The sequence below is a fragment of the Brassica rapa genome, chromosome A09, assembly GCF_000309985.2.
Source record: "Brassica rapa cultivar Chiifu-401-42 chromosome A09, CAAS_Brap_v3.01, whole genome shotgun sequence".
In the NCBI taxonomy this organism is placed as follows: domain Eukaryota; kingdom Viridiplantae; phylum Streptophyta; class Magnoliopsida; order Brassicales; family Brassicaceae; genus Brassica; species Brassica rapa.
This window is the reverse complement of record NC_024803.2, coordinates 35,085,031-35,112,315: the sequence shown is the minus strand read 5'-3', so window position 1 is coordinate 35,112,315 and position 27,285 is coordinate 35,085,031. Positions and strand designations below refer to the sequence as shown.

The window sequence follows — 27,285 nt, the reverse complement described above, 5'->3', positions numbered from 1 at the left end:
GTAATGATAGTAGTAGATCTTACAAACTAATCCATGAAACATGTTGAAACTAGAAACTGGACATATTGTTAAGACGTCTACAAAACTGAGAGGTATAGAGCAGAAAATGAGATTACATTAGTTTAAAACGATATATGGTTGATGTTATATGATACTAATAAAATTTGCTGCATCTAATAGAGGTATATAAGAAAATGTTCTATATAGAGCAAAAAATGAGATTACATTAGTTTTTTTTAAAACTCAGATTACATTTGTTCAAAACGATATTTGGAGTTGATGTTAGATGTGATAACACTATATATATATATATATATATATATGTGTGTAAACAGTCAATATATAAAACCATATTTGCCCCGGTTCATCGAGTTTGATTCCTCCTCTTATTAGCTACCAGCTATCAAATGGAAGTCGAACGCACAATGGTATAGTACTCACTGTAGCTCTGCATTATAATCTTACAACACTATTTTCTTTCTTGATGAAAGCCTTCGTTAAGAAAAGTGTTAAGACCTTTTATGTTGATAAAATAAAGTGTCAAGACTTAAGTTATATTTTGTACTATCGTTTAGAACACGATTAACTACTATTGCTCAAGTCATTTATTTATTTACCATTACTTTCAAATTGCATGTTTTCTTAATTTCTCCTTCAGTGAAATCATGCAGTTAGAGAAAATATAAATTTAAGCTTGAACAATGAAAAACTATAGATTTTTTGTTGTTGCAAAAAGTAGTATAGAGAGAGGGCCATGGATCACGTGGATAAAGCCTGTGATGTAAATGAAAAAAAAAACGAAGGGAGAAGAGAGAAAGAGTGATTTTACAAATCTCTTCTAATCCTTTCCCAGCCAATTATGATCAATCTCCCACGTGGGGCGTCTGGCCCATGCATGCATATCATCTTTCAACTATTCACTCTTTTGTCTTCTTCTTCTTCTTTTTTTTTCCTGCGTGATCTTCTTTTCTATATATGAGTGTCTTTATCTCCACAAGTGGCTTTTGGAGAAGGCCATATTTTGAGTTTTAGTGTTGATTCTAGGGTTTCTATTACTAATGGCTGGTTCTTCTTCTGCTTCTTACATTCACATGGTAATATGTTTATATGATTCAAGAATTACATATATATACTCTTCTTCGTTCATGCGATGAGTGATTTTTTTTCTCTTTTATTTATTCCTCAGTACCTTATGTGTTTATATATGTATAGGTGCAGCACATGATTGAAAAATGTTTGATCTTCCACATGAGCAAAGAAGAGTGTGTGGAAGCTCTGTCTAAGCATGCAAACATCACTCCTGTCATCACCTCTACTGGTTTTCTTCTCTCTCTCTCTCTCTCGTATTTATTTCTCTCTCCATTTCTTAATTATACTCTATAGACACAGATGACACATTTACATATACGCATGAACTCCTTAACGGGATTATATGTATAAATTATAAACATATCCACATATTAACTATTCCATTATGTAGAATTGCAATATATGATTTTCCGTGTCAAATTGATCTTCGGATGTTTTGTATGCATACTATAAGTGGTCGTGCATAATCTAACGATTAGCGATAGACTGTCTTTAACATAAAAGCTAAAATTTATATATATACAAAATAAAAAACTAGTTTGTACTTGTAAGTTTGTAACCTATTTATATTCGAATTGGTTTTGTGCAATAGTTTAATAATAAATCTGTTTCCCATCATAAAAAAAAAGATTTCCTTTTACAGTTTGGAAGGAGCTGGAGAAAGAGAACAAGGAATTCTTCAAGGCGTATGAGGAGAGGCAAAGCAAACAAGAGCAAATGTCGGAGGAAGAGACAAACCAGATGATCCAGAAGATAATCTCGGATTCACCTAAAGAATCCGACGACTGATCGCGATGTTTGATATATATCTTAATTAAGAACCTTATATATATCATAGTTTATATATGTGAATCTCATGAAAACGATTTCTCCCTGACGCATGCATGTTTATGTATATGTATATCACTTTTCTTCTTATTATTCGCATATCGGTCCAACAAGAAAGGCAAAAGAGGAGTGATGACGCTCTTTTTGGTACGTTATACGTACGTGGTCCACATTGCTTTTGTATATAAATAATGATGATAGAAACGGACGCTCATTACATTGATCGGTCGTGTGGTGTTTTAGTAATATGAATGTATCATGTGTATATATCCAAATAAATTGTTTATTTATGGTTTTGGTCACCTTTAAATCACTAGCATTCTTGAAAATTAAATATTAACTACCATAATCTTTTAGACATGCTTGCAAAACTTACCTTGCTCTGTTCTAAGTCAAGTCGACTGTCTAGTCACTTAGAAAACCAAAACCATTTACAACGTTTTGATCTTAACCAAATTGGTTAAAAATGGATCCGCTGAGAAAATCAAACGAATTTGGGTTTAAACGGCTGATTAATTATATAACATTAAATTTTATTATTACAGTATCAAGAAAAGAATTCTTAAAATTTCCTTAACAAGATAGGTCCATGGGGTCTCATGACTATGTGGACTTGTAAAAGACATTGGAGAATTTTATGTTAGCTTCTTTAGAAAATATCTTGATATCTAAGCATTCGACATTTAAGTCGGAAGATAATCTCAAAAGTGTTTTAACAAGCCTTTTGTGTATTTATGTTATGCATCAACATGGATTGTAGCAAATTATGACGATGAAGCAACTGACTAAAACTAACTATTACCGCGATAGACTAAAACTAACTATTACCGCGATAGCTTGTAGCTCTCGCTCGACCAGGAGAGTAACCCAACGGCTGAGATTCATTACTGGCCCCATTCCTTATATGTTTATAACCCATTAGCCATTAGGCTTATATTTGCAGATTAAACTCGCAGTTGGCCAACGGTTTCAAATTGGCTAATAGAATTAAAATACAGCATACGATCTATGGCATAATAATAATGTACACAAATTTATTTTTTACCCGAATTCAGACCATTTCAGTACGAAATATTATATTTTAAATCAACATTTTCAATGATTGATTTCATATTTCTTAGCGATTATAATTTTAGGACCTGAAATTTCTATAGCAATAAAAAATACTATGAATTTTGTTTTAAGTCTAAACCATTAAATAACAACTCTAATAACACAGTTTTATTTTAATTCCTAAATTTATTAAAATTTAATTTAATAATCTCCATGGAATACGGAATATTATGATGATGTTCCATAAATTTTACCTTTTCTCATTGAGAAGTTTTCATTTAAGATTTTCTTCATGTTAAATTCAAAACATCATATTACGATTTAGTATTGGATCACGCATAGTAGATTGGGCGGATCATCTTGGTTAATAGAGAAGCAAACAAAATTTATGACTATATTTGAGAACTTAAATATCCAAATAGTATAAACTAATTTTTGAACAGTTATTTATAATGCTTCAAAATCACACAAAATAAACATAATATTTTGGGTTGAGCATTATAAGAATTAAAAAAAATAAATAAAAAGTTCACTATTAAACGTGAATTGCAAGATTCTGACATTTTTGTTATAAATCTTATAGGGTTTCACTCTATTTTTAAGGCATTCAATTGCATATATTTAGTTAATCAACTGGTGCAATTAATCTTTCAAAACCTTTGATTTTCCAAATCCAAAATGGGTTTCAAGTTAAACAGACTTTATTTATATGAGAATTATGGCAAACACCATGGCCTGTATTGTATGATACTGTGTTTTACATGAGTTGCAATATAGTAATAATTCTTGTGTTCTCACAAGAATTATTTATGCATGAAAAAACCATCATTTATACATGCTTTAACTCAGTCTCTATCCTTTGGTTAGTAACCGAAGCTCTCTCGTTTAACCATCCAATGATATCACCAAACACAATCTCCAAATTCTGAGGAGACTCACCGTACAAAAGCCCATGCCACATATTCGGGTATAACTTGAAAGTTTTGTCGGAACTGGATGACACCTCGTATAGTAGCTTGCTTACGTCTTTGTCCGTAACTTTATCATCTTCTCCGTGAAGGACAATAAATGGCATCGCTACCTGTTTAAATTTAGATTTTAAAGTTATAAATTTTGCTGGATTATTATCATGGAGATCGATATAAGTTAAAGAGAAAAAAATGTGAAAGAACCTGATGTAGATTCTTCTCAAGATCCAAGCTAGTTGTTAAGAGTTGATGAGCAGTTTTCAAGCGAGGCCGGCCCTTGTAGCAATACTCATTTTCCCTAACCTTAAAAATAACCCAAAAAAAAAATTATACAATACAGAAAACGTCGTAAGTTGTATTACAAAAATGATGATAATCAAAAAGTTACCTGTTTTCTGATGTGGGATTCTTTAAATGCGACGTCAATTATATCGTTGCTAGGAACTATCTTCCAAGTTGGAATAACCCGAGTTAGCTTTGTGAGAAACTTGATCACCATAGGATGGGGCTTTATCTCCTCTGCTAGCTATACACACAAAAAGAATAAAGCCATAACTTTTTATAAGTTGTATATTTGTATACACACCATAAGTTGTACATATCGGTATTTGCATCTTTAGACGTGCTTATAAGTTGTATATTTGTCTTATAACTGTTTAGGTCTTCTGTTAAATCTTAAGATGTTGATCCTCTTGTAGAAACCCCGAAGTAAGTGATTCATATTCATTTTTCTTGCTACTTAATATCAAAGATGATGATATGTAAGAATCTTATCTTAATTCTACAAAATATGCGTAATATTATACTCTCTTTGTTTTATAATAAGTGTCATTCTAACTTTTTTTTCTTGTTATACAAAAAAATGTCAGTGTAAGATTTCAATGTAAATTATATTTACTTTTAGCTGAAAATTAATTGTAAATTACATTGGTTTTTTAAATAATTTTAGTTATTTTAATTATCATTGGTCAAATAGGTATAACTAATAATAATTTATACATTTCAATCATTTTTTCAATTGGCGTAAAAAATATTAAAATGGTACTTATTAAGAAACGGAGAGAGTATGAAAAACTCTACCATAATCCTTAAAGGACAAACTATAATAACTAACAAAATATATGGAGGATACGTGGTAAACAAATACCTTACACATGGGAGCAACTAGAACGGCACCGTCCCAAAACTCAGGCTTCTTTCTTGCTAATAGTAATACGACCGCTCCTCCCATGGATTCTCCCATCAGAAATCTCATCTTTCCTTTATTCTCTTCCTTATCTTCACATTCACCATTCCCAAAACATATAAAATAATTAATACTGTTCTATTTAATTTAAAGAAAATCAATAGAGGAATTGTCTAAGAGAGAAAATATAATATGAATAGATTACCACAAATTGAAGAGAAATGAGAAGAGACGTCATCAACAAGATGATCAAAGTTTTTTATGTAACCATTTAATCCCCCAGATTTACCGTGACCTTCATAGTCTATTCCGTAGACCACAAACCCTGCGTTCACCAACCTTATTGCCGTGCCTGGTTAACATCATATATAGCTTTATTTAACATATAAATTTGTAATGGATTGGGATAGGAATATTGATGATGAAATGATTAATCATAATTTAATGGGACAGAACTGTTCATGGTGATGCTTGATTCCATTCCGTAGCCGTGGCATAAAAAGATCATTGCCTTTGGTTCTTGATGTTCTTCTGGTCTCCATGAACACGTGAAGAGCTTCATCCCTCGTGAATTCAACACATAATCCTAACAACAATAACAAAACATAAATGCAAATATCAGTTACTAAAGGCATTGTATAATGCATAATTAAACTTGATTCTACACGTAAAGAACACATAAAAGAGCTAATTCATAATTGACGAGAGAGAGATACAAGACAAACCTCTCCGTACTTAACCATTGTGTTGTTTTTTTTCTTTGGTAAGAAGCTAAACTGGATTATTTCAATTTAAAGAAGACGAGAGTCACAGTTTTAGAGATTTGTTACCAGAACAAGAAAAGGGGATAAGAAGACAGCGATGATGAGATAATGAGGGAAAATTTAGATTGAGGCTAATTAGGAAAAGCCATTTAACTGTGCATTCTAGATTTTGGAGACTAATTGTGGATGACGTCAGCAGATCCTTTGGATTCAGCTAACTAATTTTTTAAAACTAAATTTTCTTCCCATCTTAATTAACTAACCTTAATTAATTAAGAGTATAACTGATTTCTTCCGCAAACCTAGCGGTTGTTAGCGTTTTGCAACAATCATTCAAACCATTTTAAATTATTTCAAACCGCTCTAAACCTCATAAAATCAAAAGCAGGCTCCAACTAACGTTTGCGCTTGAGGGAGGATAAATTTATTATTATATATTATTATTATAATAATCATAGTATTAAAATTATATATATATATATATAAGTTTAATACTATGATTTTATAAATATAGTTTTTATATTTATTATAATAATATGATTTATAAATATATTTATTATAATAATATAATTTATAAATATATTTTTATATTTATTATAATATTATTTATAAATATAATTTCATTTTTTTATATTGGGTTTTAAAATTATCATTTTTGAAATTAAATTTTCTGTCTATTAATTTTTTTTTATTAATTCATTTTTGCATCTCTCGGTAAACCAGTCAAAAATAACCTGCAAACGCAACACATTTTAAACGTTGTGCCAATCATACGAAACACTAATAACGTTTGAAATCGCAACTATCCACTTCCATAAATTTTTGTACCCGTAATCGCAACTGCTGCGTTTGAACCAAGTCAGGTGCAAATATTTAAATTGATGGAAACAACACGTACTATATAAATTGATTAAGGAAAAATAATCAACTCTGACGCGCACCACGCGCACCCAAAAATCAGCAAAAGAAAAAACTAATCCCTAACCTCTGAGCTTTGAAATTCGACGTCTCTCCCGTAGTGAGTCGTCGCTGGTAGGCCTTCTTGGCGACCTGTATTCTCCTTTTACCTCTTCATCTCTCCTCCCTCTGCCATGGACTTGGTGGAAAAAGCTTCAGAGATTCGTTACGGTTCGCCGTCGTCTACACCAAGTCCAATTGTTGAGTTCACAGTCCCACATCCTTCATCTCTGTCACGCTCTATTTCTGTACCTCCTCCAACGAGTTCAAAGTGTCTTGATGTAGTTATTAACACTATACGACTTACAATTAAGTGGTTATATGTTAGTTTTGCAATTGAAAAAAAACTTTAATATTTAATTATACCTAAACAACTTACAATTCAGTCATCCGCTCGACGACTTACATGTAAGTCTTCCATGATTTTATTCTGGTCAAACCTCGTAAATCATGGACGACTTACAAGTAAGTCGTCTGACGGACGACTGAATTGTAAATCGTCTATATATAATTAAATATTAAATTTTTTTTTCAGTTACAAAACTAACCAATGACGACTTAATTGTAAGTCGTCTAGTTTAAAAAAAATATTGATATTTTAATTGTCACGAGACGACTGAAATGTAAGTCGTCCAGGAAAGTTAAACTTCTGAAATAATCCAGTCAAATGCAAAACTAACCTATGACGACTGAAATGTAAGTCGTCTTGCTTTTTTGGAGTTTTTTTTAACCAAACAAAAGTAGACGACTTATTTTTCAGTCGTCTAAAATAACAAATTTCAAAGTCAATTGCAAAAATAACATCTGCATTGACCAGACGACTTATATTTTAGTCATCTGGAGTACTTAGATTAAAGTCGTCCGCGTCGACCTAAATGGACGACTTCTCTGGAAGTCTACTAGATGAGTTCCGTGGATGTCGTATGCGTCAATGTTTAATAAACTTGCATTTTCTCTATAACTATAAAGACTTATTAACATTTCCTTGTTAATTCATGTTTATTAATGAATATTTGTGCTACTGAATGAAATTTGTAACTTAATTGGTGATATTAATGATGTTATCAATATTCACGTTAATTAAAGTTTCTAACTGATCCGAGAAGACTTCTATCGAAGTCTTCTCTGCTAGTTTTTAAGTTTTCTACGTTAGTTTTTGAATAACTTGTATTTTTAAGAGTGATAAGTAACTTCAAGATATTTAAAACTCATATTTACAAAATGTGTTCTCTCTCTTAGTTTTACTAATTCAACGCAAACTTATAAAAATATGATATGCTTTGACTAGTTACTATTGTTTGTTTCCATTTCTTAAGTATTATTGTTATAGACACTAATGATGATTATTGTTATGAGTTGGAAGAAGGGTTAAAATGCTTCTTAAAATATTGTATCAATATGAAGCTACCAACATTCTTGTTTATTAAGATGAGAAAAAGGCCATTGGAGTTTATTATTGCATATTAGAGAACCAAAGATAAGAAAAAGGCTACTGAAGTCTATTGTTTCATTGATTTGTAAATGTGTAAACACATTGTTAGCACATGTATTACATCTTGGAAAACATTATTACTGATTTTACAAAAAATTCACAACTAAAAGAGTAGACTTGCAATTCACAAAACAGACCACAAACAAAACTATTATAGATCGTTCATCTACAAAGACAAGCTTGGACTCCACTTGATATGGAAGAAGACTTTGTCAGAAGATTTTCAGGAAGTCCAGACGACTTTTAGGAAGTTCAGACGACTTCCGAACGACTTCCAGGAAGTCCAGACAACTTTCAGGAAGTCTAGACGACTTTCAGGAAGTCTAGACGACTTTCAGGAAGTCCAGACGACTGAAGTGGAAGTAGTCTGGAAGACTTCCTGAAAGTCGTCTAGTGCATTATATTTTAGACGATTAGCAGGTAAGTCGTCCCAGAAGTCTTTCAGATCTGAAAAACCTGCATATCAAATCCAGATCTGAAAAACCTGCATATCCAAAAACGTTCAAATGGCTTAAAAAAAGAAAAAATGAGTGGAAAATTAGATAAATCTATCTTTATAGAACACACAAAAATACATATCTAAAATTAATAGATTTACCTTTAAATGAGTGGAAGATGAGTACCATTTAATTAAAAACCTGCAAAAAAAGATAGATTAGTAAGAAAGATATGAGACAAAACTGAAAAATTCATATAAAGTTTGGTGTTTTCAAGTCAAAGATATTAGAGTGGGTTTGGAGAGTTTTAGTTTGGAAAAAAAGTAAGAACTTTATACAACAAGAAGTTACCAAATGAAGAAAAATCAGACATAAAAACTTACCAAAATGCTCATATCAATTATGAAAGGGAGACTTCGTCTGAGGACTTCCATGAAGTCCAGATAGTGCATTATATTTTAGACGATTAACATGTAAGTCGTCTCAAAAGTCTTCCAGATCTGAAAAACCCACATATCAAATCCAGATCTGGAAAACCTGCATATCCAAAACGTTCAAATGACTTAAAAACAGAAAAAAATGAGTGAGAGATTAGATAAATCTATCTTTATAGAACACACAAAAATACATATCTAAAATTAATAGATTGACCTTTAAATTAGTGGAAGATGAGTACCATCTGATTAAAAACCTGTAAAAAAGATAGATTAGTAAGAAATACATGAGACAAAACTGAAAAATTCATATAAAGTTTGGTGTTTTCAAGTCAAAGAGATTAGAGAGAGGTTGAAGAGTTTTAGAATGATGAACATTACATTTTTGTTGCAGCCATTTGAGAGGAGAAGAGAGAAGGTGTAAATTTTTCTTTATATAGGAAGACAAAAAACCCAATTAGGTTAAATATTTTTGATTCAGACGACTTCCTGGACGACTTGAGTTTAATATTTTTAGCAGAAAATTAAAATACTTTTAGTGGGAAACTAAAATAGAAGACTTTCCAGACGATGTCTGGTTTAAATTATTTAAGCTGAAAAATAATTTTTTAAAAAATTTTAGGCGGAAATATTTGGACGACTTACATGTAAGTCGTCTGTTTTAATTTCTTCACCAGACGACTGAAATGTAAGTCGTCTAGACCCTAAACATAACCCCTAAACTTAATTAACTAACTAAACACTTCATAAAATCAAATTAAACTTCAAAAATGTTTACTATACACAAAAATAAACACGTATAGGTAAAAATTTAATTTTTCAAAAAAATATTCAAGCTTTCCAAAATCTAACCCTAAGAATACATACAATACTACAACATATGGTGCCAAACCCTAGACCAAAGAATACCATGATTCACTATCTACACTCATCTATGTTGAAAACAATTCAATTTTGTTATATTTAATTTATATCACTTAAAACTGTTTATAATTACATGATTTTAATTTTTCGCTTATCAAAATATTTTTTTTAAATTTTATAAATTATTTTTAAGATCAGCTACACTAGAAGACTTACTTTAAAGTTGTCCAGACGACTTCCAACATCTCAGACGACTCAGACGACTTACTAGGACTATATTCGTAAAAATAACTTCTGTTTTTTTGTTTGGTCACAAGGGAATGAACTGTAATTTCACAAGGCTTTTAGGTTAGTTTTACATTTGATTCAAATTTGAATATATGTCTGGAGTTAAAATCAAATTGTGGGTTAGTATTAGCAAATTTCCCATAAATAATCTAGTAAACTATTTCACTCCGTACAGTGCGAGTTACTATAGTTCTAGTTAGGTTATTGTTAGGATTGCATTTTTGTTGTCGTTAGGATTACATTTAAACAAACAATTTTTTTGCTAAAAGAAAATAACGTTTTTCCGTTTTCAGGTTTTTTGAAATTTTAATATATTTAGCGTTTGTGGTATATCTAACCTATACTAAAAGAGGAATATAATCAACATCTAGAGTGTCCACATCAGCATATTTAATCAACCAATCAAATAAGAACTTAGTGACATGTCATTCATTTGAACAAAATATTTAGATCATTTTCATCATGCATTTTTATGGGACTCACTCATTTGCTCACAATTGGTCCAATTGGTTTTTCGGGCCTACTACTTAATTTTCTAACCCATAATTATTCGTCTCCGGCTGAGAATTAGGGTTAGCCACCAGAGCAAGAACATTCGTCTCCCCTATCTATCTCTCGATCTCTCCTCTTAGTTAATCTCCTCCTATCTCTCCACCTCCCCTCTTTATTCATACGATCAATAACACCACTGACGTTCCTATATATAGATGATAGAAGCAGAGTCCAACATCTCATATAAATCGCTATTGCAGAGCTTCTTCTATTCACTACTTCAAAATGTCTGCCTCCCTTGCTCAATCCGCCGTTCCGTGCCACCTTCTTTAAACTCCGCCTCGGTAGGTCTTCACAGTTCATTGTTGGCCGCCTCCTACGCTTCTGGGATTCACAAAGCATCAAGAAGAATGGAGAATTATGAGGACCGCCCTACTCTTACTAGATCAAAAGGTATGGACATACTCACTCAGACATGAATGTTTTGTACAAACATTTGGTTTAGAAAGTTGTCTCTTATGTCTTATTGTACTGTCTTAATGAGTTATTCTGTCTGACTGTACAGAATTTTGTCATCTACGGGTTCATCCCATCTGCTCGTGCCAATCAGTTATGTGACTCTCTGCGAACCAGTGCCATCGTTGATCGGTTTGAAGTTGGTTGCTGCTCTAATCTATATTATAAGATTACAGATCATTCTTTTGTTATCCTTTCATCCCCACCACCACCATTGATGAAGTCCTTACCACTTGCCCTGTCATCAACCTTCAGACGTTCCTGCTCCGGAAGTTCGAGCATCTCCAGGCTCTAGCAAACACTTTCTTATAACTTCCTGGTATATTGTTATATTTCACTTTCCAAGTCTAAAATAACCAATCCCCTATGTTTATATTAGCTAATGATTCGAAAACAATTTTGAAAATTTCAGATGTTGTTCGCCTAATACGATCCTACGATCCGTGCAAGGCTCTGATCTCAGCAATGTCACAGCAACTACACGAGTTGTGAGCCATTTTCTTATTGACATGTAAGCCCTCACAAAACCTTTTAGTAATTTGCATTACCTCCATTTATTCCTCTTTTGAAATAACTTCCCTACTCTAATAGAAACAAAACGGTGGTAGTGTAGTTGTCTTTGTGGGACGTTGCTGCCGTAACCTTTAAGGGACATCTGAACTCACCCGATGTCACCCAGTCTGTTATGGTCAATCCAAAAATATTTGGAGGTATACTCATTTCTCTTTGACAAACACATACTTTCATTCTAAATATTTTCCGCAAACCTCTTCATACGTACATCAAGCTTTATAACATCTTCTAATACACACTCGGCTATCTACAGGCAACCTCTATCTTAACTCCACATCTATCTTAACTGGCAAGTAAAACATATTCCAAGATAGTGTAATTTATGTTTTCTTTTAATAAGCAAACTTGCTGAGCTAATGTACCTAACACGTCCAATTGTTTTACAGAGCTACGGCAACAACAAATCTCCAGTGATGAATGGCCAATCAGGACAACCAACAGCATCTGGTGGTGCGCCTGGCAAAGAATTGAAGTTGATGACCCAAATCTGCCAAGCTGGGCAGACAAAGAGAAGAGCCGCAAACGCCCATGTGAGTGATTGCTTCCAGTCCAACAAACCGTCATCTCCACTTTAGTGTTCCTGCCTATTCTAATTACTATTTTCCTAAAAAAATTTCATTCTCTGAATTTTAGTTTAGTCTTCAGTTATATACAAACTATCTCCCACTCGGAGAACTGTAACTTTTATTTTATATAAAGGAAATACTGACGGTTCTTTGCGTATTTAGTAAACAAGCGTTTTCATTACTTAATCCATGAATATATCCATGAGTTTGATGATTTTGACAAAGCATCAAACACCAAAATGATAACAACCTCTGGTGGGTCCATCGGTGTTATATATTTATAGTTATTAAGCGCAATATTAAGAAGCTTCATATAATTTCTTATTTCCATAAAGTTGCCATCGCAGAGGCGTACCAAATACACATCAAACCCCCTGCCACTGCGTAAAATACTTTATACAGAGAGCTTACTAACCGAAGTGAAAGGAAACACTTAGGTACAACTATGAAAAATAATTAAAAAAAATATGAAAAATCAAAATTGATAATAACCAAGTAAATAGCACTAAAAGAAACTAATCCCTTCGATAATAATATTTTTACAACACAAGTGAATTAAACCAAATAAATTTGAGATATTTAACGATTGGATGGAAAAAATCAATACTACGTATGCCAATATTATCAATCGATTTAGTTATATCTTTAGTTTATCCGCATTTCAAGTATTATAAATCGGCCACAGCAACATTTCAGGTATGTGCTCGCCACACACACGGCCTTAGCATGAAGCAGTATCAACAAAATATAACAACAACAAAAAAAATACCAAACAAACACTAACATAATATATTTACCCAATTAACATACAACTATGATATACCTACAAATAACATCCACTATCACAATTTCCTAAATTCGAGTTCAACATAAAAACTCCGCGCTTGCGCGGGGACTTGCCTCTAGTAACAATAGTAATGGAAATACTTAAGCATTGGAGGTATTGACAGATCAGTATTAACACTGTTATCTTCTTACTAGTAGTGAATCAAGATGCTAAATCCCACTATAACATAAGCGCCATCTAGAAAACACATGGCCCATTTAAGTAATAGGCTCACTAATTAAGTGGAATTCATAATAACTCAAACCCTTCAATTCAATTTAGCCCATTTCTACGAACACAATTTAGGTTTTCTGTTTTCTGGACTTGACAAAGAGATCGAAGACGTCATGGTTAAATACGTCCCATGTTTTTTTTTCATAACAAGAAAATTATTGTCGGATTTACAGTTGATTTTGTAATCAGATGATGGTATAGTTTATAGTTAGCGCTTTGTTGGTTGAATATGTTCCACTTACAAAGAAAAGGACAACTTGACTAGTAACCAAATTGCTTTTGATTCGTAGTCGAACAGATCTGACCGGATGCGTAAAGTAAGACTATCCATCGTTTATAAGTCGTGAGCGAACGTAGAATAGGTTATAATGCTCTTGTAATAATTTCGCCAACTCATATACACATCGTTGAAAACCAAATTGGTTGGAATGTACAAATCTAGTTGACTTTGGCTAGCGAATCTCGATTTTGTTCTTTAAGGAAACTTATGGCTGGAAAATGCCAGCGAGTCGGGTATATCTTTGTTTCACATTTTGTCGAGTGCGTATGTTTGACCTTTTCTTACAAACTCCATCAATATACATAACATGCTAATGTCTTTCTTGTTTTTTATTTAATTTTTGTCAAGAAAGATGTATGTAAAAGTCTTTTCATTGTAACAGACAAACTGCTCATTTTAGATAATGATATTTACAATTTAGCACAAAAAAAAACATGCTAATGTCTTTTCATTATATAATATACGATTAAATTACATGAACTGGTCAAGTTGGTATACATAATTATTACGTTTCTTTAAGTGATCTTGTTTTGGTCAAACGAAAGGTTAATAGTTTCATATATACGATGATAACTTGTTGATTTTTCTTGAATACTCTAACCTAAATACGCAAGTCCTAGAGATGATCTGTTAAATACTCGAATCACAGAAGCCTTAATTCTTACAACGTACAGAGTAAATAAATAATTAATTAAATTTCAAAAATGTAGTTAAATGACTATTTATAGGTTCGTGTCACAACAATATCTAACAGAGGCAATTTTTTAACGAAAGCTACAGTTAACATTTTAAAGGTCGTTTGATTACCAAGATTTTTTGACAGGAATGTACAAATTCAATTCAGAGGCAATGTTTACGAAACTACAGTTTTCAACATTTTAAAGGTCGTTTGATTACCAAGATTATTAATGTTATTAGTGATAAGATATTTCTAATAAAACTGACGTCTAACAACTCCATATCATTTGATGAAAAGCAGCTTTAAAATCGTAACATTATATGTGTGTACATATAACATGTCAGCTTGAAAATGAAAGTTAAGCTAGCTATAATAAGCCAAATTTGAATCTCTGAGCTACCAATAACTTGATATTTTAATCGACTTTGACACTATTTGCTACTCTATTTTTAGTTTGAGTTTAAGAGAAATACCGTTTAATATACAGCCCAAAATAGCGATAAGAGAAAGGGCTTTTAATTTGTTAACGAAAAAGGTAAGTTATTAACTGAAATGCAGATTAAAAAATTCAGACTGATAGAAAGAAAAATGAAATGCAGACACGCGTTATAAAAGAAGAGTATGCTATAAGAACATTCTTTATTAGACAAACCCTAAATATCTAAAGCTAGAAGCTGGACATTTTCAAACCTTTATGTAATTTACTAGAACACCTCCATTTTTCACCCAAAACAAAATCGATCAAGGGTTATACTTTACTTATCAAGACAACGAGTGATGCAATAAAAAGTCAATTAAACAATTTTAAATATTAATTACAATTTATTAGTTATAATCTGACAAGATGAAATGGTCAAATACTTTTAGTCCTAGACGTGTTAAGCAAAAACATTTTATTTATTTTTTACCTCCTGTAATGATCTAATCTAAAATTAAGGCTTACTTATACATCCAAGTCAATGGCTCTCTTTGGTCTAAGTCTAAATTCACAGGTAAGCAAATCCTCAGCTCAAGACCAATTTTTCTCTCTATATAACTGTTAAAAAAACATATCTTCCTCATAAAATAGAAAGAGTATAAGCCAAGTTAACACCATCAAAACATTCAAGAAGAACAGAACACAGATCTCTCATCTTCAATGGAGAAAAGGTCAAAGTTTTCTTTCTTCTCTTCCTCATCCCCCAAGTCTCTTCCTTCATCTCCTCACTCATTCACCTCCCCAGCTTCTCCTCTTCACCAGGTCTTCACTCAGTCCACCATGGACGAAGCCATAGAGAGAGCAGAAGCCATCATCAAGAAATGGGACCCTAACACGCCTTCCTTCACCAAGATCGTCTCTCTGTTCAACCACAGCAGAAAAGAAGCCAAGGAGTTCATCAAATGCGCCCGTGACTTGCGCAAAACTATGCACTTCCTTGTCTCGCAAGACTCTCAATCTCCAAAGCTTGCCCTAGCACAAACCCTAATGCAAATCGCCATGACAAGGCTTGAAAAAGAGTTTTTCCAGATATTATCTTCCAATAGAGACAAGCTTGATCCTGAATCAGTCTCCGGTCAATCCTCAACGTCAACCAACTCCGAGTTTGAAGATGATTATGATGAAGATGATGACGATGAGATGAAGAAAGCTAATGAGTCCATCACTAAAGTTGAGAAAGCTTCAGCTGTGGTGATGTCTGACCTAAAGGCTATAGCAGAGTGTATGATCAGCTGCGGATACGGTAAAGAATGTGTAAAGATCTACAAGAGGATCAGAAAATCTATAGTAGATGAAGGGCTGAGCTTACTTGGGATAGAAGCTTACAAAGGCTCAAGGCTTCACAGAACAGACTGGGTCACGCTCGACCATATGATCAAGAACTGGATCAAAGCCGCAAAGATTGGCGTCACTACTCTCTTCCGTGGAGAGAAGCTTCTATGTGATCATGTCTTCTCTGCTTCCAACTCAACGAGAGAGTCATGCTTCTACGAGATTGCAAACGAAGCAGCCACTAACCTATTCAAGTTCCCTGAGTTTGTAGCTAAAGAGAAGAAGTCTCATGAGAGGATCTTCTCTTTAATGGATCTCCAAGCTGCCATCTCTGATCTCTGGCAAGACATAGAGATGATCTTCCACTATGATTCAGTATCCGGTGTGAAGTCTCAGGCGCTCATGTCACTTCAGAAGCTAAAGGTTTCAATCCATAATGCTCTCACTGACTTTGAGTCAACGGTTCATAAAGATTCAACCAAAGCTCTTACACCTGGAGGAGGGATCCATAAGCTGACAAGATCAACAATGAGTTTCATCTCTTCCTTGTCTGAACACAGCTCTGTCTTGTCTGAAATCCTTGCAGACCATCCCTTACCAAGAAACACTAGGTTACTTGAGTCTTACGTCATAATGTTAGAAGAGGAAGAACACAATCATGCCCTCTCTGTCCATTTCGCTTGGCTCATCCTTGTCTTGCTATGCAAGCTAGACACCAAAGCAGAACATTACAAGGATGTTTCACTATCCTACCTCTTCATTGCAAACAACCTTCACTTCATCATTGAAACGGTACGTTCGTCTGATCACCTCAGACACCTCCTTGGAGAAGATTGGATCACTAAACACGACGATAAACTCAGCGCTTACGTGGCGAACTATGAGATATCAGCATGGTCCTATGTATACATGTCATTGCCCGAGGAACCAACAGAACTATCACCAGAGGAGGCCAAAATATACTTCAGAAGGTTTCACTCGGCGTTTGAGGAAGCATACATGAAACAATCACCACGAGTTGTGCCAGATGCGAAGCTTAGGGATGAGCTGAAGGTTTCGATAGCAAAGAAGCTTGTAACGGAGTACAGAGAGTTTTACGGGAAGTACTTACCAATGCTTGGTCAAGAGAGAAACATTGAGATGCTGGTGAGGTTCAAGCCGGATAATTTGGAGAATTACATCTCCGATTTGTTCCATGGAACACCAATACTTGCTTCATCTTCTGTTTCTTCATCTTCTTCTACATCATGGATGTCACTTGGGCGTGTTTCAAGCTGAGAGACTTGTGTGTTGCATTGTGCTTGTGTCTAATGTCTATGTACAATAGAAAATGTAGATGGAAAAATAACATTTGAGATTATTTAAAAAGACGAGTAGTGTCTTAAGACCTAAGCTATTATCTGGTAATGAATTTGTTTCAGGGAACATACAGACAAGAAGTCAAGTACGTCATCTTACAGAACAAAAAGCATTAGAAATCAGACAGACCATACAGTAAACATAACGTGCTGAAGACGAAAACAATGGTGAATAGTCACTCGGATGCATCTCATCAACATGAAAAGGGTGTGCTCCAATCAGAGCATCGTATTGTCATGTTGTGCAAAGTAACATCTGTAAAACAAAACACAACAACAAGAAAGCAAACTAAGCAACAGACAAGGTTATAATAGCTTGAACATCATGAACAAAAAACACTAATCTGACCTAGAAACAGTGATGCCACTGCTTTTGTCTGGGGATGCCTAGAAACAAGGGGAATATTTTACTCTTTATTTTACAAAACTAATAAAACATAAACTAATTGGTTACTAATAAACCGCATTAACAAGGCCCGTGTGAAATGAGCTCTAAAGTTTTGACCACCATACTGATCTTCAATTCAAACATTTAAGGGACAGAAGCGCGTAACGCCACATGCTAACTAACACTTGTAATCCTAACCTAACTTTTTTTTTTGCTATCTACCTCTCTCTTTATAATCACCCAACCCAAGAAAACTTTTTTCATTATTATCATCAAACATCATCATCATCATCAAAACATTCAAACCTAAACCCCAAAGTCATGTTTAATCAAATCATGTTTTCTTCCGGCATTCAGACACCGTTACCCTCCGTCACGAATCTTCAAGTTGAATCCGTTAACTTTCCACCGTCCGTCATCTCACCGGCTTCCTCCAACCGACTCTTCCTCGCTGGCGCAGGTTCGGAATATATAACTTTAAAACACTTTCCTCCTCCGTTTATTTTTATTTTTATGTGTTATTGCTAACGTACGCAGGTGTGCAAGGTTTGGATATCCAAGGAGATTTTGTGATCTCCACCGTCATCGGAGTTTACCTAGATCCTAACGCCTTAGAGGGACTTCCCTTTTGCGGTACGACAGAGGAGTTAGCGGAATCCGTCCCTTTCTTCCGTCAAATCGTCACAGGTGCTTCCTCACACTACTTACTTTACTGACACGTTATTAAAAAGTGTTTTAAGTCAAAAGGGCTTCTACTTTGTTTTGAGTTTTGACCGTCTAAATTAATTAACTTTTTGTTTTTTTTAATAGATTTTTGATAATACTTTACATTGTATTCTCCTTTTTTGTTTAGACATTTTTTAGATACAAGGAAATTTCTGATTTCTTATAAACAATTAATTCTATATTTCTGATGGTATATATTTTGTGGTCTATGAAACACATTGTCTTACAATTTTTATGATTGTTTTGCTCTTAATTAGGTCCTTTTGAGAAATTCATTAAGGTGACGATGAAACTCCCGTTAACGGGACAGCAATATTCGGAGAAAGTAACAGAGAATTGTGAGGCAATTTGGGAATCGTTAGGGATAAACGCGTACTCTGACTCTCACATCTGTGAAGACTGTGATCCTCCTCCCGGTGCAAAACTTCGTTTTAACAAGATCACTAAAAGTGATTTGTAAAAAAAAAAAACTAAATCTATTTTTTTAAAGAAAAACTTAAACTAAAAAAAATTATTGTTTGGAACTAACTCTAACTAAAACTTTTAAATTTCCTTTTGGCCCTTGTGCAAAAGCATTTGGTCCATATCGGCACTACTCTAGGGGTCATGCTGTGGTGAGGTTCCTGGAAATCTTCAAGCACAAAAAGTTCCCTCCTGGTGCTTCCATCCTCTTCGCTTTCTCCCCTAAAGGCTCTCTTACGGTACTTGATGCATTCATAACTTTTTATAACGTTGACTTGCGTTACGTTTTCATGTTGTTTTTCAAATAGAATCATACCTTTTGAGTATAGCAAATGTCAGAGGCAAATGGAATGTGCGATGCAAGTATGCAACAATATCAAGTTGGATCGTAGTACAAACATGATAGCTTTGAAAGCTTTATGACATCTCTTTGGTGTGAACTAAAATGTTTGCAGGTTGCGTTTTCGAGTGATGATGGCATTCCTAAAAGAGGAAACACAGCGATCGAGAATAAGTTTTTGGCAGAGGCAATTCTTGAATCAATCATTGGAAAGAACGGTGTGTCTCCTGGGGCTAGGCTGAGTGTAGCTGAGAGATTAGCTCAGCTGATGAAGCTTGAACGCCGGGCTGAGACATTAATATTGGCCGACAAAAAAATTGTAAGTTTTTTTTATATATATAGGGCCCAAACTGTGGGTAAAAAATATAAAAGTTTTTAAAAAAGTGTTTGTCCCTCAAATTCCCAGATGAAAAATAACGAGGTCAAAGAAGATGCAACAAAGACAAAGACTGATCAAGAGGAAGCTAACGATCTCTCCCTCGGAGATAAATTGGCTGAAGAAAACTGACCCTCTAGGAGATTTTTCTTGGTTTGTGAGGGCTTTATGTTTCTCTGCTTAATAACGTTTTAGTTCTCATCGCATGTTTTACAATCTGCTTCTATTCATAAATAGTACTGTATTAAATAATCACATGGAGTTGATTCAAAAAAATCCAAACGTATCAAAAATGTATTATCAGCTGATCTTGCTTCTAGGGAATAGAGATAATGCCGAGCAAAACCGGATTACATGTCAAAAGGCTAAAACCTATACGAAATCTGGACCGATCCAAATATTTTCAATTGGGTCGACATGCATATTTTTGACCCATTAGAGCAAGTCCATTGGTAAGAACCCATAATGGGTTCTAATCAATAATTTAGTAATTAATTTAGTGATTTGAAAGGTTTAGAACCTTTGTTAGTCTAATTTAATTTTTCATCCTCCAATGGGAGAACCTCATTGAGGTTCTTAATTTTTTTTTTTTAAATTGATTAAGGTTCGGATACATACATCTGTGTCATAAAAACTCAACATTAAGATTCATCTCTCTATCAAATTGATTCATATGAAGAAGAACTTACAATGGTAGGTCCAGAAGTGTATTCAAACTCCTCAGAGATAGGTTTCTTCTTGGTGGAAGCAGAAGCTAAAGTGTGCATCTTGGTGTCATCGATCACTTGCACATAAAGATGCTTGTTCGAGCGAAACACGCACATCCTTGGCCTCTCCGCTGTACCGTTAACCTATCACGAGTTACAGAACTCATATAATATACAAACACAAATCACCAATTTCTGACATTGCCATAAGAAAAAAGGTGTACACGGTGAGGGAAAGGACCACAACCGTTGTCAAGATCGCTGACTCTAGAATCACTTTCCCTGTTCCAACACACAGAAACATACACTATACATTAGCCAGTACCTTCTACACACAACAGCTAACTCGATCAGATCAGATTCTATAGTTCATCGTAACGTCTTAGGCGTCGACGCTAATCTACACATGGAGATAGCAAAATACAAGAGTAAAGCTAAACATGAAACCATTGCAGCAAACCAATCTCAAAACACCCCCAAGTCAGTCATCTTAAGTAGTTTTATCGTCGTAGTTACCTGAAAAAACGTAGAGTCAGCTTCAGTAGCAACAGCCTTAGCCAAGAAAGCTCGCCAAGGCCGTCTCTTTCCTACCAAACAAACAAAGCCCATATAGATTCATCAACCAAACCAGTGAAAGACATAAAAGAAGATCTCTTTTCATATCCACAACACTCACTACTCACCGGTGAAGAACTGCGGCGACATCAGTCCACTTAATGTTTGGCTTCTCCCTCACAATCGCAGAGTCCAACCCAGCTCGGAGCTTCGATTGCTGCGGATCCTCACCACCATCTCCGTCTTTGGGCTTAGTCTTGTGCTTCGTCGAGACCGCTCGGAGCTTGCTCCGGATCCTCACCACATCAGAATCATGGAGAAGATGGACGCTTGATTTCACCGAAGAAGGAGAGGAGAGAGAGACACAAAAAAGAGGTGGAATAACAACTTGACACGTAAGGGTCCTTAACGATTCTAAAACTCCCAAAATAAGTACCGGTTCTGGGGATTTTCATATTTTTTCATTTATTTTTGTTTTCCTTTTCTTTGGAACCCCCCTTTAAGACACTCCGATGGAGATGGTCTTACACATGAGACGCAGAAAACCGGACCTTTCCAAAGCCTTGTCCAATTATTATTTTCCATCTAAATCAATACTATTAAAAATACACTAATATTTTCAGATAAATTTTTAACCTTAATTTAACATTAACTTAACGTGGTATTACCAGATTTTTACCACTATATTTTCAAATAATTTTTTAACCTTCATTATAGATAAAACTGTCTTATTATAATTAGAGCAAACATACATCTACTTACCTAAGTTTCCTAAATGTTCAAAAAAAAAAGTTTCATAAATATGTTTGTATAAATTATACTTGGTCAATCTAATTCATATTTACACGCACAGTCCTTTTTAAGAAAAGACATACAGAACCAAACTATTTAAATAATATATACTTTATCTTCTATTTACGATAATATAGTTATGTTAATATAAATAATATATACTATAACGTTTTTACGAGCTTCCTATTTTTTGAAAAATACAAAAAAAGTATCAGCTGGAATAAAGTAAAAATAACTTGAAAAATCATATCAAATCACCAAACCAGATTGGAATGGTGTAAAACCTAAAACCGATGCATATTGACAAATGGAAACCTAGCGCTGATAAGCCCCAAACTAAAATGAGAAATCAATTTTCAACAATGAATTGAACAATCTGATCTAAATACAAAAAAACGATTAGAAAGACAACTACTATCACTTAACACGAAGGAGAGACGCCAAATTTGAGAAAACGAAAGAGATAAAAAAAGCAAACATAATTTGTTGGCTTCATCGTTTTGGAATCAGTGGATGGATTGACCTACATCGCATCCTCCAACCGACTGATTTTTCCCACAGCTGGAGAAATCTTAGCAAAAATTTAGATTGACGTTTTCAAAACAAGAAGTGAGCTCCACCGAGAACACATCAACATATTTTTGAAGCAAGACCACCCACTACATCACTTCTCATTAGTACTAATGTCACGCCGTTAACCAGGAGAGGCCCAAACCATCTTAGATCTGCAGAAGAATCCGAACAAGACTAATGGACGGTAAGCACGTATTAACGGGAAGTGGATTAGTAGTGGTTGCTCACTATAGTTCCCTGTACCTTCTCCTCTATTATTCAAGAATTTTCTATGCTCACCATGTTGCTTGTTTTCTGGCTAAAGTGTTTTCTCTAATCAAGGTTAAAGTGTTTAATATGTATTCATTCCTAAGTAACTCGTTTGATAAAAGATAGTATCAAAATTAATGGCATAACATGTTTAACACTAATCGTGGACAGATCCTAAATTAACAATTAGTTATGATTTTAATTTGAGATGTGTTTTAATATGTGTCAAAACTTGAAAGATCTAACACCACAAATCTGAGCCATGAAGTTTGAATCCCCAGTGCCACATGAGAATATCACTAACCATCATCTCCATGGATCTAAAACATTCAAATTGTCAGACAAAGAGATGACATTTTACATAAAAAGCATGGAATGGAATAAATAAATAAAAAGCGGCAAGAAAATTTTCTCTCACAATCATTAAATTTAATGTGTCAAAACTTGAAAGATCTAATAATATAACAAAATGCAATATTTTATTTTAATAAAACATAAACTAATTACCTACCATTAAAATGCATTATTTACTCTTGTGAAATAAAAAAAAAAAAACTAAAGTTTCGGTAGCCAGTAGCCACCGTGGGGGAAAACGACCAATTTCTTCATAAACTTGTCACTTGCTGACTTTTTATACACAAACTTTTAAAATCTTAGATCAAGTTTAAAAATATCAAGAACTAATACAAATTTAGATCTTACACATAAACTATTGAAATGTGGTCAATTACTATATAACCGAAACCTTTATTTTGATATGTGTGCTGATGTGGCTGTCATATAATAAATTGATTTAGTTTAGTTTACAACTGAACCAGTTTTATTTATTTTCAATCGGTTATATAGGAATGACGTCCTTTTGGTGTTTAACTTAAAATAATAATTTCGCTCAAATTGGTTACCATGAAACAATTTCTGTATAAACCGGGCCCTTGTCAAATCTAACACTACTAAAAGGGAAATAAGCAGAGCATACAGGAAGCCACGTAGGATTTTTTATTTGGCCAATCAGGTTCATTCTTTAAAACACGTCAGACAAATCGAGTAAGAGATTTCGTGGGCCTGCTGATTTTTCTTTGGGAGGGCGTACTGATCTCGGTTTGGGCTTTAATGGGTTGCGATTCGGGCTTCGGTTTGATTATTCTGTATCGCGTGATGAGCCGACATCTAAAGGTTACGCTTCTCCTCACCATTATCGCTTCGTGTTCTCCGATCAAAAAAGAGAACCGTATACTCCAGCGATTCAATCCTAAGCTATCAATAGTTCCGTTTCGATCAATCAATACCCCCTTCATTATGATTTCGTTTCACCTCCCTCTTTTCATCCTCTTATATAATTGATCTTTCTTCTCCGTAGAATGCAAAACCCTAGAAAACTCAGATCTTAAGATATGGCGATGAAACGACATGGAAAGTCTCCTGCTTCCTCCGGCTCTGACGAAAAAGTGATGTTCTTCAGAGATGTCTCTCTAGGTCCTCATGAAACCCGTCTGCGCTTTCGACTCATCCATTTTTGGGAGGCTCAGAACCCGGTGAAGAAGACCCTTATTGGCCTGGAGATGCTTCTCATCGACGAGCAGGTACGTTGACTCCCTTTTGTTAAGGCTAATTAGTTATGTTAGATTAGTTAATTAAATCTGGAATCGTGATTTTGCCGTTTATTTAAACTCTGAAGTTGAACCTAGGGTTGATTAGTAACGTTAATAAACCTTTTTAGTTTTTTCCGTTCTCTTATACGGTATTGTATTTGTTAGATTTTGAGGTTTGTGAAAATTTTGTGTTTTGTTATTTTTTACCGACGATGTAAATTGTTTCTAGACAGTGAGATCCGTGATTGGGTTTTTAGTTATGTTATAATAGTTAATCAAACTTTGAGCTTTACTTTTGACGTTTCTTTCAACTTTGAATAAGAATCTAAGGTTAAATAGTTAATCAAACTTTGAGCTGTACTTTTGACGTTTCTTTCAACTTTGAATAAGGATCTAAGGTTAATTAGTTATGTTATTAGGATTTTAAACTTTTATTTTGACGTTTAGTTATACGGTTTGTTTGTTAGTTAGTATGGTCTGTTATCGTTTTGCTTAAACCCGAGGTTTGATTCTCTTTTTGTGTTTTTGTTATTGCTTTTGACAATAGGGAACTGTCATTCAAGGATTCATCCCACCAGGACGTATTAAAAAATACTTGCCTGAGATGAAGCGAGGTTCAGTTTACGAACTCATCAACTTCTACGGATCGAAGAACAAACCGATGTACCGGGTTGCTGATCATATCGCAACTGTGTCCTTCGCATGGAACTCTGAGTTGTCGGTCCTTCACGACATTCCAATCCCTTTTGATGAAGACCGTTTCAGGATGCATTCGTATGAGGATTTTGAGGCCAACTGTGATCTGAAAGGTGACCTCTACGGTAAGCATACTAATATACTAAATTTATATTTTGATGTTGTTTTGGTCTATTTATTGGGTTAAACTGAATTGCGTTCTTAATGATAAATGTTCTAGATGTTCTTGGCCACATGAAGCTGGTCGATGGACAGTGTGTTACCGAGCGTCCCATTATTGATGAAGCGAAGGTTGCTACAACGAGGCACATCATGATTCATGTGCAATCACATGAGTAAGTGTGTTCTCCTATTTTCAATACCCCATCTCTCTTTAGTTCCTAAGTCTCTAAGTTGTTTTTTTTTTCAGAGGACCTGTCATGAAGCTCTACCTCTGGGACCAGACAGCAACGGATTTTTGCAAGAAGTTTAAGTCCTCTGAAAAAACTCCCACAGTTCTTTTGGCCACAGCCGTTAACACTAAACGTCTCGGAGGTTATTCTTTATCCATTTTGTTTCATGTTTGACTGATTACTGGGTCATGTTTTAAAGTTATTAACGAGGTTCTTATAAATTGGCTGCTAGATTTACACTCTTAACATTCCTTCTTCTGTTATTTTAACAGGTACCCTGGCATTGAGTTCTATGTCTCCTACACGGGTTTTCATGGACAATGATGTTCAACCAACAATTGATTACCTAGCCTGGTATGTACCACCGTCTATATATGTTTATGTTGAGAACACATTTACGCATATTGGAGTTATTGACTGTATCTATGATTTCTATTTATTGTTAGGCTCTCCTCAAACCCTGAGATTGCTAAGCAGGTTAGTGCAGAGGTGGTCACTAAGCGGGAGACGATGACTATATCTGACATATTCTCTTACATGACGATGGAATCTGCAAAGGTAAATATTAAGCTAAATATTACTTAAAAATTTCAAACGCTTATATGTTTAAATTTTAAATGTTTTTGGACTGTTGCAGGATGCCTTCTTTGAGTGCACTGCTACCATTGATGATGTGGTTCATGGATCTGCTTGGTACTATATTGCATGCACTGGGTGTCATAGTAAGGCTACCAAAGGCGCAAACTCATTGATTTGCACGAACCCAAGATGTGTGAAGGATACCACAGCTGGAGTTGCACAGTATGGTCATTGGCTTCTATTATCGATTGCACTCTCTCTTATATTAGTTTTAGATTATCAACTTCTGATTATTACATAACAGGTACCGTGCAAAGATTTCGGTTTATGACAGCAGTGAACAAGGATTTTTTGTCCTGCTTGGTGATGCTGGTTTCCAATTGACTGGGAGGCACGCATCTGAGTTGGTCAGCAGCTACTTTGAGGTAGATATCCATTAATTTATAATCTTAAGTTATTGAAACTCACCCTATTGTTCTTGAATGCAAGGCCAATAAAGACAAAGGCCCTGACCATGAAGTGCCTGTCCCGGAAGCTCTGATTAGCATAATCGGACAGACCCATAAGTTTTGTGTAAAAGTTACAGACCACAACTTCTCTGGCAACACCCGAGCTATCACTGTCACCAAGATCCTCCCTCCAGAGACACCATCACCCACAGAAGCCTCTCTTGGAGACGCCATTGCTGCAACGTCCATGGAAGCAGTGCAGACTGGAAGTGATATGTGTGAGCCTTCAAACAGCCGTGGAGATTCTGCAGATGAAGAGGGTAAGAGAACGTTTGACAGTGTTGATCCAGAGAAAGTCAAACGGGCAAGATGTGAGAAATGATGATTCAGTTCGATGATGCTTATGTTTTTGCATTGAACTTCAAGTATTACGTTGGTTTTTGCACTTTTGCTTCAGTTTAAGTACTATTTTGTTTTTAACAAGACTTTGCTTTGTTTCATTTCAGACCTTGGCTTTTAATCAATTGAACTATCCTTTCTATATAGTTTTCTCATATCAATTATTATAATGATTTAGATTCGTTTACATAACCCAACTAATTTAGCCTCATAAATAATTCGCTAGAATTGCTTATTTCCATATCCTATTTACTATTTGAACTCCACGTATCCATCATACACGCACATCGCATAGAAGGAAGATCTTAGAATATGATACATTTTATAAACTTCCTAAAATCCCATATTCCATAAGATTCTATATTTATGTTAAAATCTC

The 27,285-nt window shown here is 34.5% G+C and overlaps 5 protein-coding genes and 1 long non-coding RNA gene across 16 annotated transcripts; 4 read left to right on the top strand and 2 right to left on the bottom strand.

Annotated features, from left to right (window-relative positions):
• The first annotated feature begins 885 nt into the window (after nucleotides 1-885).
• On the top strand, nucleotides 886-2,138 carry LOC103841436. Its single transcript, XM_009117973.3, has 3 exons — nucleotides 886-1,094; nucleotides 1,213-1,318; nucleotides 1,733-2,138. Exons 1-3 carry the CDS (start codon nucleotides 1,059-1,061, stop codon nucleotides 1,876-1,878), a joined length of 288 nt encoding a protein of 95 aa, XP_009116221.1. The 5' UTR covers nucleotides 886-1,058; the 3' UTR covers nucleotides 1,879-2,138.
• LOC103841434 (caffeoylshikimate esterase) lies at nucleotides 1,725-7,451 on the bottom strand. The gene is made up of 7 exons (XM_009117972.3): nucleotides 5,850-7,451; nucleotides 5,581-5,710; nucleotides 5,330-5,476; nucleotides 5,086-5,216; nucleotides 4,327-4,464; nucleotides 4,143-4,241; nucleotides 1,725-4,051 (listed from the first exon to the last, which is right to left on the bottom strand). Exons 1-7 carry the CDS (start codon nucleotides 5,865-5,867, stop codon nucleotides 3,800-3,802), a joined length of 915 nt encoding a protein of 304 aa, XP_009116220.1. The 5' UTR covers nucleotides 5,868-7,451; the 3' UTR covers nucleotides 1,725-3,799.
• Nucleotides 7,452-10,148: 2,697 nt separating this feature from the next.
• LOC103841433 (exocyst complex component EXO70H1) lies at nucleotides 10,149-17,683 on the top strand. 9 transcript variants are annotated; one of them, XM_033278770.1, is made up of 6 exons: nucleotides 10,149-11,305; nucleotides 11,418-11,507; nucleotides 11,624-11,687; nucleotides 11,781-11,879; nucleotides 11,982-12,078; nucleotides 12,195-17,683. In XM_033278770.1, exon 6 carries the CDS (start codon nucleotides 15,665-15,667, stop codon nucleotides 17,552-17,554), a length of 1,890 nt encoding a protein of 629 aa, XP_033134661.1. In that variant the 5' UTR covers nucleotides 10,149-11,305; nucleotides 11,418-11,507; nucleotides 11,624-11,687; nucleotides 11,781-11,879; nucleotides 11,982-12,078; nucleotides 12,195-15,664; the 3' UTR covers nucleotides 17,555-17,683. The 9 variants fall into 9 exon arrangements, with proteins under 9 accessions (XP_033134661.1, XP_033134662.1, XP_033134660.1 ...); XM_033278771.1 differs by having other exon boundaries at nucleotides 11,977-12,078; XM_033278769.1 differs by having other exon boundaries at nucleotides 11,960-12,078.
• A 249-nt stretch (nucleotides 17,684-17,932) lies between these two features.
• Nucleotides 17,933-20,918, top strand: LOC103841431 (chalcone--flavonone isomerase). Its single transcript, XM_009117970.3, has 6 exons — nucleotides 17,933-18,482; nucleotides 18,560-18,709; nucleotides 19,006-19,197; nucleotides 19,322-19,449; nucleotides 19,666-19,869; nucleotides 19,957-20,918. The coding sequence occupies exons 1-6, from the start codon at nucleotides 18,194-18,196 to the stop codon at nucleotides 20,056-20,058; spliced, it is 1,065 nt and encodes a 354-aa protein (XP_009116218.2). The 5' UTR covers nucleotides 17,933-18,193; the 3' UTR covers nucleotides 20,059-20,918.
• LOC103841432 lies at nucleotides 20,487-23,493 on the bottom strand. Of its 2 annotated transcripts, XR_004450838.1 has the most exons (4): nucleotides 21,317-23,493; nucleotides 21,150-21,220; nucleotides 20,616-20,915; nucleotides 20,487-20,546 (listed from the first exon to the last, which is right to left on the bottom strand). It is a non-coding gene; the product is annotated as an uncharacterized LOC103841432 (long non-coding RNA). The 2 variants fall into 2 exon arrangements; XR_627814.3 differs by having other exon boundaries at nucleotides 20,519-20,915; nucleotides 21,317-21,674.
• Nucleotides 23,494-23,749: 256 nt separating this feature from the next.
• LOC117125619 lies at nucleotides 23,750-27,052 on the top strand. 2 transcript variants are annotated; one of them, XM_033278773.1, is made up of 10 exons: nucleotides 23,750-23,975; nucleotides 24,160-24,382; nucleotides 24,939-25,212; nucleotides 25,308-25,422; nucleotides 25,497-25,621; nucleotides 25,752-25,833; nucleotides 25,926-26,037; nucleotides 26,117-26,280; nucleotides 26,363-26,483; nucleotides 26,548-27,052. In XM_033278773.1, exons 2-10 carry the CDS (start codon nucleotides 24,194-24,196, stop codon nucleotides 26,887-26,889), a joined length of 1,524 nt encoding a protein of 507 aa, XP_033134664.1. In that variant the 5' UTR covers nucleotides 23,750-23,975; nucleotides 24,160-24,193; the 3' UTR covers nucleotides 26,890-27,052. The 2 variants fall into 2 exon arrangements, with proteins under 2 accessions (XP_033134664.1, XP_033134663.1); XM_033278772.1 differs by having other exon boundaries at nucleotides 23,762-24,382.
• The last annotated feature ends 233 nt before the right edge of the window (nucleotides 27,053-27,285 follow it).